Source organism: Myotis myotis, unplaced genomic scaffold (genome assembly GCF_014108235.1).
Source record: "Myotis myotis isolate mMyoMyo1 unplaced genomic scaffold, mMyoMyo1.p scaffold_m19_p_10, whole genome shotgun sequence".
Lineage (NCBI taxonomy): Eukaryota > Metazoa > Chordata > Mammalia > Chiroptera > Vespertilionidae > Myotis > Myotis myotis.
The window spans coordinates 26397856-26417802 of NW_023416314.1; the positions used below are offsets into that span (position 1 = coordinate 26397856).

A 19947-nucleotide genomic window follows, 5' to 3' on the forward strand; every position below is an offset into this window, starting at 1 on the left:
GAGAGAGAGAGAGAATCATTGCTTGGCTGCCTCCTGCATGCCCCATACTGGGGATCAAGCCAGCAACCCCGGGCATGTGTCCTGACCGGAAATTGAACCATGACCTCCTGGTTCCTAGGTTGATTTTCAACCACTGACCCACACTGATCGAGCTGCAGACTGAATTAATGCTATTTCCTACCAAGGTGAATGTACATACATGTTCTATTTTATTAAATACCATTTGCAAAATCTAGACATGTTGTTTAAAGTTAGAATATGAGTTCAAACTCACTTCTGTGTTTGTTAAGGCCAGATGACTTGCCAGGCGGAGTGGCTCGTTTGGTTGAGTGTTGTCTTGTGCACCAGAAGGTTGCCTGTTAATTCCCAGTCAGGGCACATACCTGGGTTGCTGGTTCAATCCCCAGTCCAAGTGCATACGGAAGGCAACCTGTGATGTTTCCCTCTCACATCAATGTGTCAGTGTTTCTCTCTGTCTCTGTCTCTCCGTTTCTCTCTCTAAGAGTACTAATTAAAACAAACAAACAACAACAAAAACACACAAAACAGATGACTCCTCAATCGTGTATTTCAACAACAACCATCACAAAATGTTGTCTATACATTCACTAATTCATTCAATGAATATTCATTGAACCATTTCTATAAATTACAGGCACAGTGATAGCACTAGAAAAATAGCGGGGTCGATCACAGGACAAATTCTTGACCTGAAGTAGTGTACATTCTAGTGGAGTACAGAATCCAGTGAATTCCATTAGGTTTTGAAATATTGAATTTGAGTGTATTTTCTTAAGTTCTTTTATGTACTTGAAGCAAAGTTAAAAGAACTTTGAGAAACAAGTTATCTTTTTCTGTAAATAATAGAAACATTTTGACTAACAGAAACCAGGTAAAAATTAGGTTCCTCGTGGGACAAGGATTTTTTCTTTACTTTATAAAAGCACCCAAACAAAAGTAGCGTGAATGACATTGCATTTATTAGAAATTTACACATGCAATTAAAGTAGGGATGATTTCGCGATTCTCCTTTAAGCAGGGATGGTATTTTGTAATACTCAACTTTAGCCACAACGTATGTTTTTATGAGTTATATGCTGTAACCACTAGGGTTTATTCTGAGTACTACATTTTTTATTATTTTTATCACAGCCATGATAGTATAACTATAATATCTCTTCAAAAAAAGGGGATAAAAAAGAAAAAACTATTTTTTAAACAGTGTTGAGTGTTGAAAGCATATCTTGAAACTCTTAGTGCAAAAACAATAGCATCCACAAACTTGTATTTTGATACATGACAAAATCTTTGATATCTCCTAATAGAACACTCGAAATTCCAAAGAGACTTCAAAATCTTTCGAACATAGTTCACTATAACTAAAAATAAGTAATAAGCATTCCTGTTCTCACATGCTCTGTGAGCCTCCTTTCCCTGCCCCCAACTGTATCACTGCCTCTACTTGGCAAGATTTTCTGTTTACCATTCACTAGGATCCTTTTTCCTTCCTGTTTTCTGCTTTCAAATTATATATCATTTAATTACGAAAGATACAATACACATATGCAAGAATGTTTCCTATATTTTAACTATTAGATATATTTGTTATATTCAACCAAATTACATGGTTATTTCTATTCACTAGAAGTGCATTGAAGGTTTCTCATGTGCAAGAAACTTGCTGGAGGGCTCAGCTCACAAGGTTTGGCAGTGAGTATGGACATAGGGGGTTTATATAAATGAATAAGAGGTGATCCCCTCTTCTAATTTGGGAATAAACCACCTGCTTTGTTCATCTTGCTCCCTCATATTGCAATGTCATTCTCCTTTTCTCTAACCATTGGGACCTCTGCATCCTTCTTTATGTCCTCCATGAAGCCCTTTCCAGAATGTCATAATCAAAGTTCATTATCTTATTTACCCTTTCGAGATCACTATATATCTATATGGCATTACTCATTTTGCTTTTTTGTTATTGTTGCTTTCACGTCTGATTATACCCATTATAGCCGTGGCTATTCAATTTAAATTAATTAAAATGAAATAGTATGAAAGGTTCAGTTTTTTGCCTACACTAGCCACATTTCAGTTGCTCAATATCCACATGTAACTCATGGTTTCCATATCAGATAGCGCAGATTTAGACTCTTTTCACCATCACAGAAAGTTAAATCATAAGCTTCTTGACGGTAGGGGCTATATCATTTAAATTAATAAGGTTCAAAACAATAAAATAATACATGTAAAATATGAATATCTCTGTGGTGATGTGGGGCAAGAAGAAAGATCAGGATTGTTTGGCATATGGACACAGAGCTGCCTGATACTTAAAACTCTCTTGTATTTGGGAAGATAACATTAAACTCAGAAGGAAGACAAGTAAGTTATATCTGCTTAAATTATATTATGTAGGTACAGTGATTCAAAAAATCATATAAACCGCACACATTCAATTTTAACAAATGTGGTCACAATGAAGTGAACGGATTAAAGAGATATTTGATTTTCATCTACCAACCCAAGTATCCAGAATATCTAGTTTACATTCCTATTCAAATTTCTTCAGAATGAAACTATTGAAATATAATCTTAAAGAAATAGTATATTCTTTAAAATGTATCCTCTACGAATTCTAAGAAATTCTGGATTATTACCAAAAAAAAATGAGGACTCCTATTTTTTACTAGTACAATGAAAAAGTAAGTTACTATGTTTAATGAAACTTGAAGAATAACATTAAAGTATTGATTTAATGGCCATGTATTTCCATAAATTTTTGTTTAGTGAATACATTGGTCTTTAATGTCAGAATATTGTCCATAATCAGGATGGGAATTCTGCAGGGGGTAGGCCTGTTGCAGGCGCATGGCCTTGGGCTCTGACTTGGCCACTGATTGACAGTGTGGTCTTGGGCGGATCATCACTTAAGAGATCCAAAAGTTTTCCCTCATTCAAAATGGGGCCACTGATCTTTACACACACATTTGTTGTGAAGTTTATGAAAATAGGCATTGAAGCATCAAGCACCTCTTTGACATGCCCAGTGCCTGTCCTTTGAATACTGAGCTCAGAATTTGCCAGTGTCCTTCCTTGTGAACCCATCTCTATCTTTACCACCTAATATAGCCAAATTACCTGCGATTCCATACTTGATTGATATTTTCTTCATTACATTTTTGTTTGTTGTCATTGTCTGTCTATAGACCTTTTCTCTTTTACATGTTAGTTTTATGGCAACAATTACAAACTGAGACAAAGAAAAGAACACTTTAATGGGGTTTTAAGATAGGGGTAGCCTATGCCATTTACCTTGAGAGGAGCTTAAGATAGCGGAAGTCCCTCAGAATTAAGAAAGATTCTAGAATATTGTGGGTCACTTTGTATACAAGAACAGCAACACTGATTATTTGACTGAGCTGACCTGAAGAGTTGTACTGCATAGTGACAACATTTATCATTCTAAGAACCATTAGCACACCGGATCATGTTCACCTCAACAACACTGTTATGACTTTGGAGAAGGAATAAATAACATTCCTTTGCCTGGTGTTAATTAGCCCCATTCCAACACACACACACACATACACACACACACAGAAGGAATACCCCCTTCTAACACACACACACACACACACATATGTGCATACACATACCATACACACACACACACACACACACACACACACTATCTGACCTTATTTCCAGGGTTTTATTCATTTGAACTCCTTTCTTTGATTATTACTTCTTCAACCAATTTGCTTTGCATGATATAGGTTTTTGGAGTTAGAGACATGAGGTTTCTGAATCCCATATTTTGACTACTACTTAGTTAATCTCTTACCCAAATCTTTCATCTGTGTAATGAGAATAAAAACATTTACCTTGTATGATAATTTTGATTTGAAATTTAAGTGAGAAATAGATGTTTAAAAAAATCCTGACATGCTTTCTTAATAAATATTAATATTTCCCTACTTTACCTTTTAAAGAGGAAGTTAGGATCCAATGGACTAACATGCTATATAACGAGAGAACATAGGATTTGAGTGAGACCTGGGTTCAAATCTTGGTTCTGCCACTTATCAGTTGTGTGTCCCTGGGTATTTATTAAAATAGTATCTTAATTTGTAAAGTGGGAATAATAATTCCTACTTCATTCAGTGGTTATGGGGGTAATGTGAAATGTATATAACTGCTCTGTATTAGTCCTGGTGTCTCCCATACATTAATAACATATTACTAAAACACTCTATTCCGACTATTATCTGTGGTCTAACTTACATTTAGCTACTTCCAACATATCTTCCACTAGATTATAAGTTTCTGGAGGGTTAGGGGCCAGATTTGACTCTTTTTTGAACTTTATAGAACCACCTAGACTAGTACCAAGCGTGTTATGCCAATGTTTGTTCAACTTCTGGCTAGTAGAATAAATGCCTGAGATGTTTGGCCTGCCCATTCCTCAGCCTCCACCCTCAGGATGGCCAATAGGAGCAACAGGTTTTAATAAATCATTACTTGTAATGGAAGCTGAGTCAAATTAATGGGTTTTCCAAGCATAATGACATAACAATTACATGATATGACTAGAACTCTATGAATTATTATGTACTTGGCTCACATTTATATAATTATCCATTAATTTATTCTGTACCTATTAGGCCCTGTCTATTGCCTTACTTTAAAAAAAAATATATGTGTGGCCTATTCATGGTTATTATGAAATACAGCCCCCTACTTAGATGCTCCTGATATGTACCATGCTCTTTAATGGTAGCTATTTATAAGGAAGAACATAAACAAAAAAGAAGAAAGAGAATTAAACATAAGCAAAAAGGTAAAAAGGAGAATGACCCGTCGAGTAGGTGGTGCCTTCCACTGTGACTGTCTTGGCTATTGCTTTTCTAGCTTTTATATGTGGAGCTATTTAGTATCATTATTCATAATACTCTTTTGTGGTTTTACAATAGTATCTTCATGAAATCATTATAACTGTGATGTAATAAAGTATACTTTATTAATGTATAAAAATTAATTACTTGGCAGCATGAAGGGAAATTTTAAAACATACCTTTGCCAACCAGGAAACATAATTTTATAAATAAAAATTTCAATATCTTTAAAATAAAATGGCAACACACGGAAAGACTTCCACTGCTTTTCAAAATCTTATCTTTTAAAAAAAATGATGTTCTGTACAATCTACAATTTGATGCACTATCCCCATGATATGGATCTTACTTTATTCCTTATTGATAAGAAATGCAGAAAACACAAAGTTGAATGTCATATTTAGAGTGTCACAAAATATGGAACAATCTGAATGGGATTTTAGGATTTTGGCCTGGCTGATTTCTTATTTTGAGCCTTTTATGTGATCTTGTTTATGGAGAAATAAAAAACACACAAATGGTTTATGGCCTGATTACTATGTATTAATTGTTTTCAGACCATAAGAGATGCAAGCTTCCAGTTTTCTGTCATGTTTATTTTACATTTCTCTGTAAACCAGTAAGGCATGTTTTATTCAATATTAGCCAAACCAAATATGATTCCTGTGTTTTTTTTCATTTGTGCTCGGAGATATAGCAAAGTACCCATCATTATAGTGTTTATTGAAGTGAAACTTGTGATTATATGAATGCTTAATGGATTTGGGAAAAAAGACTAGCAAATTAAAAAATACTTATAAAGATCAAATGTGTTTGTCCCTTCAGTTCATTTGTGGCATTTTTTTTTGGGGGGGGGTAGGGGTAGGGGAGCTACATCTTTGGTTTAGTAAAATAGTAAAGAATTTATTAAAATTTTAAAATTTTCTCTGTTGCTCTTAAGTAAGATATATGAGAAACACTTTTTGGATAGATACTACATAAAGTTAACAAGAAGGATTTATTTTCTTATACTGTGTTCCCTGATTTCAATTGTTTTTTTCATCTTCCTGTTTTTTTCTTAATTTAATTTCAGAGGGTTGTTGAAGTATCAAACCAATATAGATACGCACCCTCCAGGCTGCATCAATCTTAATGGAACCCGGTACCGGAATACTCACTTACCTGAAAATCTCTCAGAACATTTTCATGAATCTTTTCCTGGAGGGTTTTCAAAACCAGATGAGGTTACCCGGAACACATCTTTGAAGATTTGTCAGGAAGAGCCCAGGTTTCAAGCTAACTTTCCACAGGTCTGATTAATTTTATGTGTTTGATGGTCTCTGCAAAATGGGTATTTCCATAGCAATTGATCAAACATGTTTTTGAAGTTACATAAAGCAATTATTCTAACAGAACAGAACATTTTAGGATGTTTCAATAGCAAGTTACTGCATTACATGATAGGCAGCTGACAGTTCCGAGAGAAAGACCTATACCATTATGGAATATAACCAACCATATGATCTCTGCATACTATGGCACTGGTGTTTGCCACAAGAAAGGTAACAAAGATATGCTCCCCATCCATTGAGAAAAATAGGTGGAATATTAAAAACAATAGTGAAAGAACTAATACTAATAATATTTGTGATACAATATTATGTACAATATTATAAATAATAAATTAAAATTAATTTATTGACTGCTTAATATCTGCTAGGCAGTGTGCTAAAATGCACTGTATGCATAATTTTTTCAATAGTCACAATAACTATTACGATAATCCTCAACTACTGCCATCCTCAATTTTCTGATGAGGAAATTCCTGCTTGAATATATAAAATACCTTGAGCAAACTCTTCAAACAAACGTGCGGCAGAAGTAGAGTGCAAAACTAGGTCTTTGAGTAAAATGCTTGCTCTTGGAATACTTTCCCAAGGACCATAATGTTCCCCCTGGGAGGCTGTGGGAGCTGCCCAGGTGGGAATTATGCCCTGTCATCTTTATCTGTACAAAGTGGAAGTAGGGTAAATAGTGATGTCGAGTGTCTGTTTTAAGAAGAAGAAAGTAAATTAGAAAATAAAGGCAGTCAAATACAAGGTGACGGAAAGACACTAGACTTCAGGTGGTAAGAGTATGCAAATATTGTATTATAAAGTTGCACACCTGAAATTTATATAGTGTTATAAACCTGTATTACCCCCAATAAATTTAATTTTTAAAAAAAGAAGAAAGAGGAGTCAAAAAGTGGAGTGATTTGTTGATGGCTTTGAAATGTGTGTGTTAGTCTTTTTTATTGATTTTTTACAGAGAGGAAGGGAGAGGGATAGAGAGTTAGAAACATCGATGAGAGAGAAACATCAATCAGCTGCCTCCTGCACACCTCCTACTGGGGATGTGCTTGCAACCAAGGTACATGCCCTTGACTGGAATCGATCCTGGGACCCTTCAGTCCGCTGGCCGACACTCTATCCACTGAACCAAACCAGTTAGGGCATGTGTATTAGTCTTGTGTTTATTATTAATCCTCTAAATTTCTATTAAGCTTTACAATTGCCCAAACTTTTTTGCAATATGTTAGGAAGGGCAGGTATTGTGACTCCCATTTTACTTATGTGCAGCTTGGTGCTCAAAGGGTAACTGTTCCAAAGTTGCCAAACTGCTGCTGCATTGCAGAACTTGTCCTGTGATGCTTACACATGGTGCCAAACTAAATGTCAGGAAAAGGCATGATCTGTCTGCAGGCGGGAGGAAGGTCCGGGATAACTGTGTAAGTAGGTTTTAAAAAGTGACCATTGAGATAATTTTGGGTTAGGAGTCGGCAAGTGCTGAGGGAAGTATAGTGTATAGTTGTAGGAGAAAGCTTGGCTACACAGCCTTCTGTATTCCCCAGAGTATGCGGTTATGCTGGGATCAGGGCAATCTCTCGGCACACGTGCAAAATTGTTACGCTTTCCAGATTCTAAATATAATCTTAGATGTTCATATTAGATTTATCATTTGAAAGTAAGTTGAAAACAACATGCCTAGCCTATACCATATTTAAAAATATGTTCACGTATTTTACATTTTGTATATGTGCATTATGCATATACATATACATTAAAAATATCTAGTGTGTTTTTTTTAACGAACATTGGACTGGTACATTTTTTTTTTCTAAAATCATCTTGAAATTTATTTGAGCTTTAGCTTCTTTTTTAAAAATGTTTTTTACTGATTTTTAGAGAGAGGGGAAGGGAGAGGGATAGAGGGATAGAAACACCCATGAGAGAGAATCATTGATTGACTGCCTTCTGCATACTCCTCACTGGGAATCAAGCCTGCAACTGGGGCATGTGCCCTGACTGGGATTTGAGCAGGTGTCCTCTTGGCTCATGGGTCAATGCTCAACCACTAAGCCACTCTGTCCAGGCTTAACTTCCCTTTTATCTCTCTTTAGAGAAAAGTATAATCTAAATACATTATATATGAGTTGTGTATATAGAATGATATATGAAACAATGTATGACTTACTGTTGATGGTAGTTAGACCCTGAGCAATGGTTTGAGGATAGGGTCTTGATATTACTATACCATTTATTTTATACTTTACTCTTATTTGAATAACTTGCTGTAAGAATCTTTCATTTGTTTACACATTATTTAAAACTAGAGGCCCGGTGCACATTTGTGCACAGGGTGGGGGAGGGGAGATGGTCCCACAGCCTGGCCTGCACCCTCTCGCAATCTGAGGCTCCTTGGGGGATGTCCCTCGCAATCTGGGACCACTGGCTCCTAACCTCTCACCTGCCTGCCTGCCTGATTGCCCCTAACCACCTCTGCCTGCCTGCCTAATCGCCCCTAACCACTTTTCCTGCCTGCCTGATCGCCCGTAACTACTCACCTGCCTGTCTGATTGCCCCTAACAACTCTGCCTGCCTGATTGCCCCTAACCACTCTGCTTGCCTGCCTGCCTGATCACCCCTAACCACCTCTGCCTCAGCCCCCACTGCCACGGCTTCACCCAGAAGGATGTCTGAAATGACGTTGGGAAGGTCGTTTGGCTGTCCGGTCTAATTAGCATATTATGCTTTTATTATTATAGATAACAGATTACAATATTTTTACTGTAGTGTGTGAAATAAACAATTAGACAGGATATGAGTCTTACAATGCAAGTATTTTTTAAAGTGCATTTCAAAAATTCTCCGTAGACTTGGCTTTGGATTTCTGGACCTTTGTGCCTATATTGTGCTGAAAGGCTTTACAGGTGCATCCGGAGTCATAAGCCAGTCACCATCATCTCCGTTATCAGTCACCCTTCAGATGTTATGGAAATTCGAATGGCCAAAGAAAATTTTAAAGCAAGACCTGGCCAGGTGAGTCATTGTTCAGCAACTTTTAAAATACCTTTTATCCTTTTTTGTTGTTATTTTTAGGATATTTTTTCCATTGATTTTTTATTGAGAGTGGAAGGGGGGGATGAGATAAAGAGAGAGAAACATCGATTTGAAAGAGACACATAAATTGGCCTTGACCAGGACTGGGGATCAAATATGCAACCCAGGTCCGTGCACTTCACTGGGAATCAAATTCAAGACCCTTCAGTTTAAGGACCAACACTCTAACCATTGAGCGAACCAGCCAGGGCATAAAATACCTTTTATTCTTATGTAATTTTTGAAAATTAGCATACAAGTGCCACATTGGAAAATTAAAACTTCTCTCTTGGTCATTTAAAATCTTTTTGTTGCTTTTCAGTATATCACTCTACATTGCCCCAGTGTGTCTGCATTAGAAAATCACCCATTTACCCTCACAATGGTAAGAAACTTGTTTTTTTAATTTTTTAAAAATGAAATGCATATCTTACTTTTTTATACTCCACCTAATTCTAAAAATCATTCAAGGCTGTCACAAGATCCTTGTGTAAGTAAGCCATCTTTTTGCAGAGAAATATGTTTATCTGTATAGAAACTTTGTAACTATTTATTTATTATTTTATGCTATTTTAAAATTCAGAGTAATATATCTAAAATTTATTAAATCTTTTTTATTCAAAATGCATAATTTTTTATAATTGCACTTTTTCTTTTGTGGATTATGTACCAAAACATAATCTGTGCATGATTTTCTCTAAAGAAACTGAATTTCTTTAAAGATATTGAGTTGTGGTAGCAGCATAAGAAAATCCAAGCAGTGTTTAGACAAGTAAAAGTCCAGTGTAATAGTCCTGTATATGGGGGAGACAAAGGAAAATAAGGTAAACAAAATAAAATGGAATAATAATGGAGGGGGCTAGCTAAGTAATGGAATCACCATATATTTTAGCACATTGTTTACATTATTTTATGCCATTCTAAAAATGGCATGAAATAAAAAAGTAAATAATTCACAATTAAATAAGATACATTTGGAACTTTCCCTCATTTTCCCCTTTCCAATTATTTTTCTTTCGAGTTTAACATCTATTCCTCTAGATATTTTACTTTATAATTTGGCATATATAACTGTTTGGCATTTTTGATGAATTATTTGTTTTATAATTTTCTCTTTTTACTCAACAATATATTATGGAAAACTTTTCATTTATGTTTTATATGCCTCACTCTTTTTAATGACTACATAAAATTTTATAAGTTATTTAATATTCCCCACTGATGATGGGGATTAAGATTTTATTCCATTTCTAACTAAGGTAACAGAACAGGGACTGCATGTTTAAGTGTGTGCTTAAGATATGCAAATAAATTTGAACAAATTATAGGGTGGGGAGACAGATAAATAACTGGTTTGACACTGGTTCTGAGATGTAAGATTGGGTTTACTAGGATGGAAACTGCTATAAGTTTGATATGCCTCTTGAGAATAGTACTTGTGGAGACAGCTAGGCCAGAAAAATCTATATTTAGAGGACAAAAGAAACAGAAAGGGAGTGTCAAATAGTTAGAGAACAAAACAAGTTATTTGAATAAATAATTGCAATTCTTTAAAGGAAATAACTTTTTCATTGCTTCAAGTTTTGCATTCTGTTTGTATGTAATAAATTTATTTATTAATAATTAAGAGAAAAGCATGGTGGTTACCAAAGGGAAGGCAGGTGGGGGGATAGTAATGGGTAAAAGAGGTCTAATATATGGTGATATAAGATTTGACTTTGGGCGGTGAGCACACAATTCAATATACAGATGATGTATCATAGAAATGTACACTTGAAACCTAGATAATTTTATTGACCAATTTAATTTGAAAAAAAAGTAATATGTAGTCTGGCATCTAGTAAAATAACTAACAACATTCTATTAGATCAAGAAATATTTAAGTTCAGAAGTGAGTTGGATGGAGGCAAAGAGATTGGATGCTTAGAATTCTATGTTCATGAGTTTTTTTATCTGACCATATGTGTACCCTACTCTATATAGGTCTAGGAAATGGTTTGTACCCTTCCCAGATTTGGGAGAATTAATAGCTGGCTCGCTCATACTATCCTCCAAGGGGCAAATCTTGCTGCTATCTACAAATGAATTTTAGTAGAGAAAACATTTTTAAGATAAATTTTACATTATGCTGTTTTGTTAATTTACTATTGTTGACTTTAAACAGACAGCAACCAGATATTTCTCCAGCAAATTGTATTTATTCAGGAACAACAGAGAACTGCAATTTGGAACATGTGGTCTAATGGTAAACCATATGCATGTCCAAAGAACAAGAGAGATAAACTTTCTTTTGCAGAGGAAAAGGGAGTTCAGAGGGGTTGTAAACAGAGTCCATTGAAGGAGACTGGGAGTTTGAAGTGTAGTGACTTTTCATTGGCTGAGTTGTAGCAGTCTTTTCATTGGCTGAGTGGTTGCTGGGTGAGGAGAAGGTCCTACTTCTTCCTGTTGGAGTAGCTAAGTAGAAAAACATCTTCCCGTTGGACGTGGAAAGTATGTCTCTTGGTGTTTGGGGTAATTGGCTGTAAGTGGTGAGTGAGTGCTCCTCCTATGGGCCCTCACAGCTCAAATTTAAGAGGGGTTTCTGTTTATTAATCACACAATGTTTTCCTGCCAATTCCCTTCCTTTTGTGCAATTAGTTCTGTTTGGTACTTACATGTAAAATGCATGCTTCTTAAATATTTTCACTAGAAAGGGTTCCTTTGATATAAACAAAGCAAAACAGTAATTTCCTATGTGCTGATTCCCACTAAAAAGTGTGTACATACCCCATCTTTGTCAAAGATAATAGTCCCTACTAATTAAATGCTTAAGAAGTTCCTTCATAAACTTTGAAAATATTATATTGTTTAATTCTTACTCTATTTCTATGACACGTGTACTGCACATTATATTTTATGTAGAAAACAATGTGACTGCAAGAGATGAAATAAAGTCACACTGCTAGTTGGTGGCACAGGTGAGATACACAGACGTGCCTGGCTGAATGGCGTGTTGTCAGATATTCTGCACAGCCTCTCTCTTGCCTCACCACTCATTGATGTTCAGAGCATTCATATTTCTAAAACTCTTATTGGTTGTAGATATACTTGTTGTTGGTGTCAAACAACCAAAATGTATTACCATTTAGGAGAGAACTGTACTGAAATTACCAAGAGGCATTTTCAAGAGAAATATGAAATTGAAACTTTTGAATTTTCTGTAGTACTAAGCTCTTCGAATACTCTGGAGAGTTAAAAGTCAAATAAGTTCTCTGCTAGAAAACTGTGACAGTAGAAGGAAAAATCAAATCTATAAAATATGCAATGCTCACAAATTCTGTAGTTTGAACTTGAACTCATTTTTTAAATGGAGAATAAATTTTTAAAACTGAAAATATGAGAAATAAGTACAAAAGATAAGGCACAGAAGCACGAAAGTAATTTTCACAATTTCAGTCATGGTAAAGCTAAGTTTTGAGTACTGATTTTATTAGATACCCAAAGGTTGGAGTTTTATTTACTTAAGGTGCTTCAGCATTTTTACACTTGACATTTATTTTCCTACACAAAGACATGATAATTTTGTGGGTTTTCCTAGGGCGTTGTGCTTGTTTTCTGCTATTGCACCTACAAATCTCCTAGGGCAGAACCAGCAGGCACATGTTTGGTGTCAAGACTGAGGGAGAGCGGAGGTAATCCTATACTAATAGAACATGGATTTTGGAATCCTAGACAGTCTGGGTTGGAGGACTGGATCCCCCACTTATTAGTACTATATCCTTGGATGAGATAATTAACATATTTACCTTTGGTTTGCTTCTTTATAAAGTGTGGATAATAATAGTGACTTCTCTATGGAGTTACTGTGGGTAGGAATTAAAAAAGATATAATAAGTGCTAATATAGTAAGTTCTCAATAACTTAGAAGTTGTTACCCACTGTCTCCTCCACATTTTACCTTTCATAATTTGTTGACGCCTCTCTACTTGTGTTACCACTCCCCACATCACCTTTGCTATTATGCTTTTTATTTTTATTTGTTATGGTTGTTGTTTTAGATAATGAGTGTAGAATCAAGACAACCGGATTACATTGAATTTTTTGCCTCATTCTGCAGCATGAACTAACTGACCAAGCTCTGGCCACAGTCTGGTTTAGAAGCAGTTATTTCTGGGATGGATGATTTATTTGCCTCTTGTGGTTTACTAGCAGTTAGGATGAATGATGGACCTTTATTGGCTGAAAACCTGGGTAGAATTTTACGTGTTGTTCTTCAACTATGTATTGGATCTCTAAGTGTTTTCCAGCTATGCTCTGTAATTGCCAAGTTTGGATTTTCTACCAAAACAAATCTATTAAAGTATGCTATCATCTAATTTAGATGTAGGAATCAGATATGATTTTACAAAGCTCAAACTTAAAGCATGAAACCTACTGCTTACTACAAAATGTAGCTTCTCTTAGTATTTAACTGAGACAGACATTTGTTATGCTTATTGATATTTTTATAGATTCTCAAAGAAATAATGCACAATCTACTTTTTTATGGTGGTAACAGATTGAAGCTTACATAAATATATCTATATCCATTCCTTATTATTTTAATTCAGAAGTACACATGTACTTTCCTGACAGCTGTATTCTAAATTGTGTGACTCATGACTCTTAAGCTTGGATAACCTAATTTCACATATTTTTCCATGAGTCAGAGGCAAGTTTAGCTGTTAGTTTGTTATTGTCTGTACTCTAACATAGCATGCCTTCACTTGCCATCACTGTTCTGCTTTGTGTTTTTAATCTCTCAACCAGTCACTTTGGGAATAGTCTTTCCAGTTTTCAATGAAAACCAGACAAGAATGGCCATGCATGGCTTAAATATTGAAAATATTTATTTCATTTCATGGGTTTAAATATAAGCAGGAAATCTGCTTTAGTGGTTTGGATCTTCTGTCTTGCTTTCATCTATCTAATTCTTAAAAATTGCTTTCCTCTAGGGCTTTACAAATCTTTTGCTTAGACAGCTTAGAAACTCAACGAGGATAGATGACAGATTAGCAAGGCAATAAAGTGTCTTAACTACAGACCATGCACAGTGGTGGAAGTTGCCACAGAAGGTCACTAATGTTCATGAAATATAACGGGACATCTGAATTCTCTGAAAGTTAAACATCACCTAATTGCTCAAGGCTGGCTCTTTTCCAGGGAAAAAGAATATATTTCTTCAGTGCATAATGAGCGCCTGAATATATGAACATTAATCGGTCACTGTGTTCAGAGCAAACCTGCTATTTAATAGTAAACTTGATTTATTCAATTGGTATTTTTGGATGCCTCCTTTAAACGAGGTATCAAAGAGAAAATGTTGGATAAAAGCCCTTTCTTGACTCACATCTCCTTCCAGCCTCTCCCCCATTTTTCAGTTCTTCAGTTTCTTTTCTTTCATTTGCTCTTAAATTCACCAATGCTTGCCCACAGCACTCTCCTAAAACATTTCCAAGGTCAGCATGACCATGTTACTGCTAAATCTAATGGTCATTTCCCAGTTCTCAATGGGTTTGACTTCTCAGGAGCACTTGACACAGCTGATCACTTGCTTTATTAACATGTGTTGTTCATTTTGCTTCCAGGACATCCATTCACCTGGTTTTCCTCCTTATTTTTCTGACTCTTTTTAAATTTTTTTACTGTTCCTTGTCATTCCCATGACCTCTAAATATTAGAACACTCCAGTGTCCATTCCCTGAAACCTTTTTCTCTCTGGTGATCCTATTCAATCTTATTAATGCATCTCTGTGTTATCATCTCCCAAATTTATATTTCCAGCTCAGCTTCAACTCTAAAATTCAAGATCGTATATCCAATTGTCTACCCAGGACTTCCACTTGGATTTCTAAAGAAAATCATAAGTTAGCATGTCTAAAATTGAATTCTTAATCTTTAGCCTTCCAAATCCATTCCATCCATACTCTTCCAACCCTCTTCAGTTACTGCCAAGTTGTTCAGGCTGAAAATCTGGACGTAAACTTAACTTGTACCCTTTTTTTAAAAGAAAAATACTGCAGTCAACAATCCACACATTTTCTTGCCTCTACCTTTAAAATATGTCCATAATTTTCACACACCCAATCCACTGCCATCTGCATGGCCACCTAGTTGGTCTCCCTCTGTCTCCCCTTACTCACCTACCAGGTACTCTTAAGAAACAGCCAGAATGATTATTTTAAGATACAGATTAGATCATGTCATTTATCTGTTTAAAAACCTGGCAGTTTTCACCCTGAGTTTTACTTGATATAGCTTGACTTGCATCTGTGTGAGTGTGTGTGTGTGTGTGTGTGTGTGTGTGTGTGTGTGTGTGTAAGAGTGGATGTCAGAGGTCACTATGGCTGGAAATACACTAAGGAAAAGAAAGGGAGGTAGGAAATAATGTCAGAGAATTCCTGAGGAGTCAGATTATGTGGGGTTTAGAGGGCATGGACAGGGTTTGGCTTTTGCTTTGAGGAGGGAGCCATTGGAGGGTTCTGAATAGAGGAATGACATGTCTAGCCTAATTTTTAACAGCATCACTCTGGCTGCTATGTTAATATTAAATGAAGTGAAGCAGGGAGACCACTTAGGAGGCTGTTGTGCTCATCCAGTTGAGGTATGATGATGGCTTGTCCCAGAGTGGAGCTGGTGAGAAGTGTCAGATTCTTAACACATTTTAAAGTTAGAGTTAATAGGATTTCTTGATAGGCTGGGTATGGAATGTGAAAGAAATAGAAAACTCAAGCTTATCGTCAAAGTTTTTGGTCTTAGCAACTAGAGCTTTGTTAACCGAGATAGGGAAGGCTGTGTGGAGAGCTGATTATGAGGAGTGTATCTAGAGCTCAGTTTTGGACAGGTAAATTTGAGATGGCACTTAGTGTGCCTTTAAAAAATATTTACTGAGCTAATGAATGGCAGGCATTTTGGCTCTCCTTTCCACTGTACTAGTTATTCCTGCATCTAGAGCCCTTTTTGTCTCACCTCTGCTTATCTTTGGGTTTGTGGAGGGGTAATTGCCTGGCTTGTGCTTGCAGTGAGGCGAATCTGGGGGTCCAGTTATTCCATATACAGACATGAACAGTTATTTTTTAAAATCATGAGCCCACACCCAGCCTCTATCTGAGACCAAAGATTTCTCATTATCATGTAGGAAAGATGGGCTTGCTTCTCAAAGTAGATCTCCTTTTTGAAGGTAGACTAGTTAAGTGTGGGAATGAAGAGGCAGAAACATGTTTTAGTTGATCCATGTTGGTTTAGGTAGATTATTAGCGTGGATCAGGAGAAACATGAAATATAATGTTGGAAAGAATTTGGAACAGATGTGGTTGGCCATATAGGAAGGAAAATAACTGGGTGTTTATCCATAGGGGGAACAGAAAAGGTTAACCAATAGGAGATTGCTATGATCAGACCCTTTCTTTGGTAAGATTATTTGAGAGGACTTGAAAATTGATTGAATGTTGGCACGAAGAGAAATACCTGATATTACTCTGGGATTTGAGGCTCTGCTCTGATAAGGATTTTTTGGATTCTATGGCCAGATATAGGAGAAGGAGAAGGAGAATATAACTTGGGAAGTAAAACAACAGCAATTTGAGATATATTACATTTAGAGTGAATTTCTGGTGGAAATGTCTAGTAGGAATAGAAAATGTGAAACTAGATCTTTGGAAGAAAGAGCTAACAATAAAGTCCCGAAAACAATGATTAAAGAACATTATGTTCCGTGATCATTTCCTCTGGTTTAATAAATTTAAAAGCAAACACACTGTGGCTTTTAAATTTCTTTTCCATGTTGAGTAAATCCTTGTGCAGTGACATCATTTTTACATTTCGTTCCCAAAATGTAAGATAATTACATAATATCTGTTTGTATTTTTGTGGGACTGTTACAAAATCTTTTGAGCGCATTAAAATCTCAACATCATATTGAGCAAATAATTTGAAGGAAAAGTGTTTTATTCCCTCTAGGATAGCAAAGTACACATTTTCTCAGATCTGTTGTTATAAATTTTGTCACTTTATTTTCTTAGACTTAACTAGATGTTGTGGTATAGTAAGGTCTACAAGAGCCAAACTCCATTCTCTTCATCTAGGTAACTTATGTGAGACTAAAGGAAGACTCAACAATGTTTTAATGTTTACTTTTAAATTTAACATTTAAAACATTTAAAATTATAAGCATTGTAAAAGCTAATAATAAATTTAAAAAAATAGATGTGTAAGAAATGAGTTCTTACTTTCTATCTTTAATTTAATTTCCCAGAAGTTAATGTTGAGTAATAGAGTATTATATATTCTCTTCAACAAATTTCTATGTATAGAGAAAAAACACTAATATCCGTTTTTATTTTAGTGATGTGAACTTAACTACACATTGTCTTGCAACTTTTTAAACTGAAAAATTGGCATAAGCATGTATTTCTTTACTAATGTTCTGGGAGAAACAAGATAGCCATGGATATTAATACTTTATTATTTCTTTCCTTTGAGAAGTTTTCAAAACACTCTTAAAAAGATATGGATCCCTCTCTCCAACAATGTTGATTAAAACAGCCAGTTGCGCCCTAACCGGATTGGCTCAGCAGATAGTGCGTTGGCCTGTGGACTCAAAGGTCCCAGGTTCGATTCCGGTCAAGGGCATGTACCTTGGTTGTAAGCACATCCCCAGTGGGGAGTGTGCAGGAGGCAGCTGATCGGTGTTTCTCTCTCATCGATGTTTCTAAACTCTCTATCCCTCTCCCTTCCTCTCTGTAAAAAAATCAATAAAATATATATATTTTTTAAAAAAAGATAGTAAGGCCCTGCTGATGTTGCTCAGTGGTTGAGCATCCACTTATGAACCAGGAAGTCACAGTTCGAATCCTAGTCAGGGAACATGCCTGGATTGCGGGCTGGATCCCCAGTGTGGGGCATGCAGGAGGCAACTGATCAATGATTCTCTCTCATCTGATTGGCCAAAGTCTCTCTTAAAATCTGTCTTCTTAATTCTTAACTAGTCAGAGGAAATTTCTAAAGGCATCATTCCCAAGAATTTGAGAGAAACAGTATTGTGTTTTATCTTTTCAAAGCAGATCAGCCTTAAAAGCTGTATTTGGCCAGCTAGTTGAAGAGGAAGCTTTATAGGCTCCTACAAGACCTGAGGAGATGTTAAACATCGTATGTAATTATCTTTGACAATGTCTGTGCTGAAAGAATAGAACAGGGGTATGAATACTTGGCAAATGTTTATGTTTTTTTTTAGAATAATACATTATGAGATTAAGTCAAGCTAGATGTACACTTAGTCACGTGAAGACAGACCTTTTTGCCCCCTATTCTATTTTCTTGGATTAGATTTTTACATAACCTAAGATAGTGAGTTAAACATTAAGTAACATATGGATAATCATATTGGTATCTTGGAACTCTGTTGGGATTCTTGCTTTCTGCAAACTACAACTTTTACTACATAGAGTTTCTGTCCAGTCTTAGGTAGTGTGAAGTAAAAATGGTGGGTGATTTTTACATGTCACATCATTTTATTTGGAGACTTACTAATGACAATACTGATTGATCTCAGAATTATTAAAAATCAGAATGTAAATTAAATATATATTAGACTCATAATTATAAATGAAATATTTTAAGTGTATATTTGATTTATTTTAATATTTCCTATTACTGCAAGCAGTAATAGTCCTATTAGAAACACTAATTGCAGAATTGTAGTTTGGAAATCTATGTTACATTAATGCCCAGCTCTGAACATATATTAGATCATATGCTTTTTAGTTTGTTTGTGATTTGTCATGAGCGTATGATTAATACCTACATTTTAATTTACTTTTATTCACTGATATCCAAGCCTCCTTACTTCTGTGATAAGCCATTTACATATCTCCATGGTCTCTTCATCTTCCTTTATCTCCTCTCCTCATAACAGCCTACCTGACCTGTGTTAATTGGTCCACAATGAGCTTGAGGATTTTAAATTTGTTTTATGTAACCCATTCTCTCTGACAGGGGCCTCCAGAACTACTGCCATTTTCTTGCATCCGCGCTTTAACTTCAGCCCATATTCCCCCTAATATATATTGTTGTACATTGGCTCAATTCATCTTCAACCAATATGTTTTTTCCTCCTTCTCCATTAGATTTCTCAAACAACCCTTATCTTTTGCCATATCTTTATTTTAATGAAGATAGTGACCTTTACAGTTAAGAACTATGTAGTTAGATAAATCTGGATCTGAACTCTGCCTTGTCTTTTTACTAGTTCTATGACCTTGGGCAAGTTAATATTTTTAATTTCAATAACTCTATTTCCTTAGCTATAAAAGACAACTCTCTAAGGTTATTGTGAGAGTTTGAAACTGAAGCACTTAACACTGCCCTTGGCACATGATACTCAATGACCACTGGGTAGTCACAGACAGGTGATTCCTTATCTATAACCTTTAGGTTAGATGTATTTTTAGAATTCAGAAACTTGTGGATTTTAAAGGGTGTGCATATTCCTTATATAAGATCTCTATTAGGATGTGAGGCAGCATTCTTAAACAAAATGATATTTCTGTAGGGAAATACTTCTGTATAATTTTTATATGGAAGTATTAGCCTCCCATCATTACCCATCCATCACTTCAAGTCAGATATTGCCACCGAGC

General features: G+C 35.6%; 1 protein-coding gene across 4 annotated transcripts in view; it reads left to right on the top strand.

Annotated features, from left to right (window-relative positions):
* The window catches only part of NOX4 (NADPH oxidase 4), a 151726-nt gene that overhangs the window by 62727 nt on the left and 69052 nt on the right, over nt 1–19947 (top strand). For all 4 annotated transcript variants that reach the window (XM_036324720.1, XM_036324721.1, XM_036324722.1 and 1 more), the window contains 3 exons: nt 5965–6181; nt 9068–9232; nt 9615–9677. In XM_036324720.1, coding sequence (XP_036180613.1) covers nt 5965–6181; nt 9068–9232; nt 9615–9677 — 445 coding nt within the window. The remainder of the gene's footprint in view (nt 1–5964; nt 6182–9067; nt 9233–9614; nt 9678–19947) is intronic.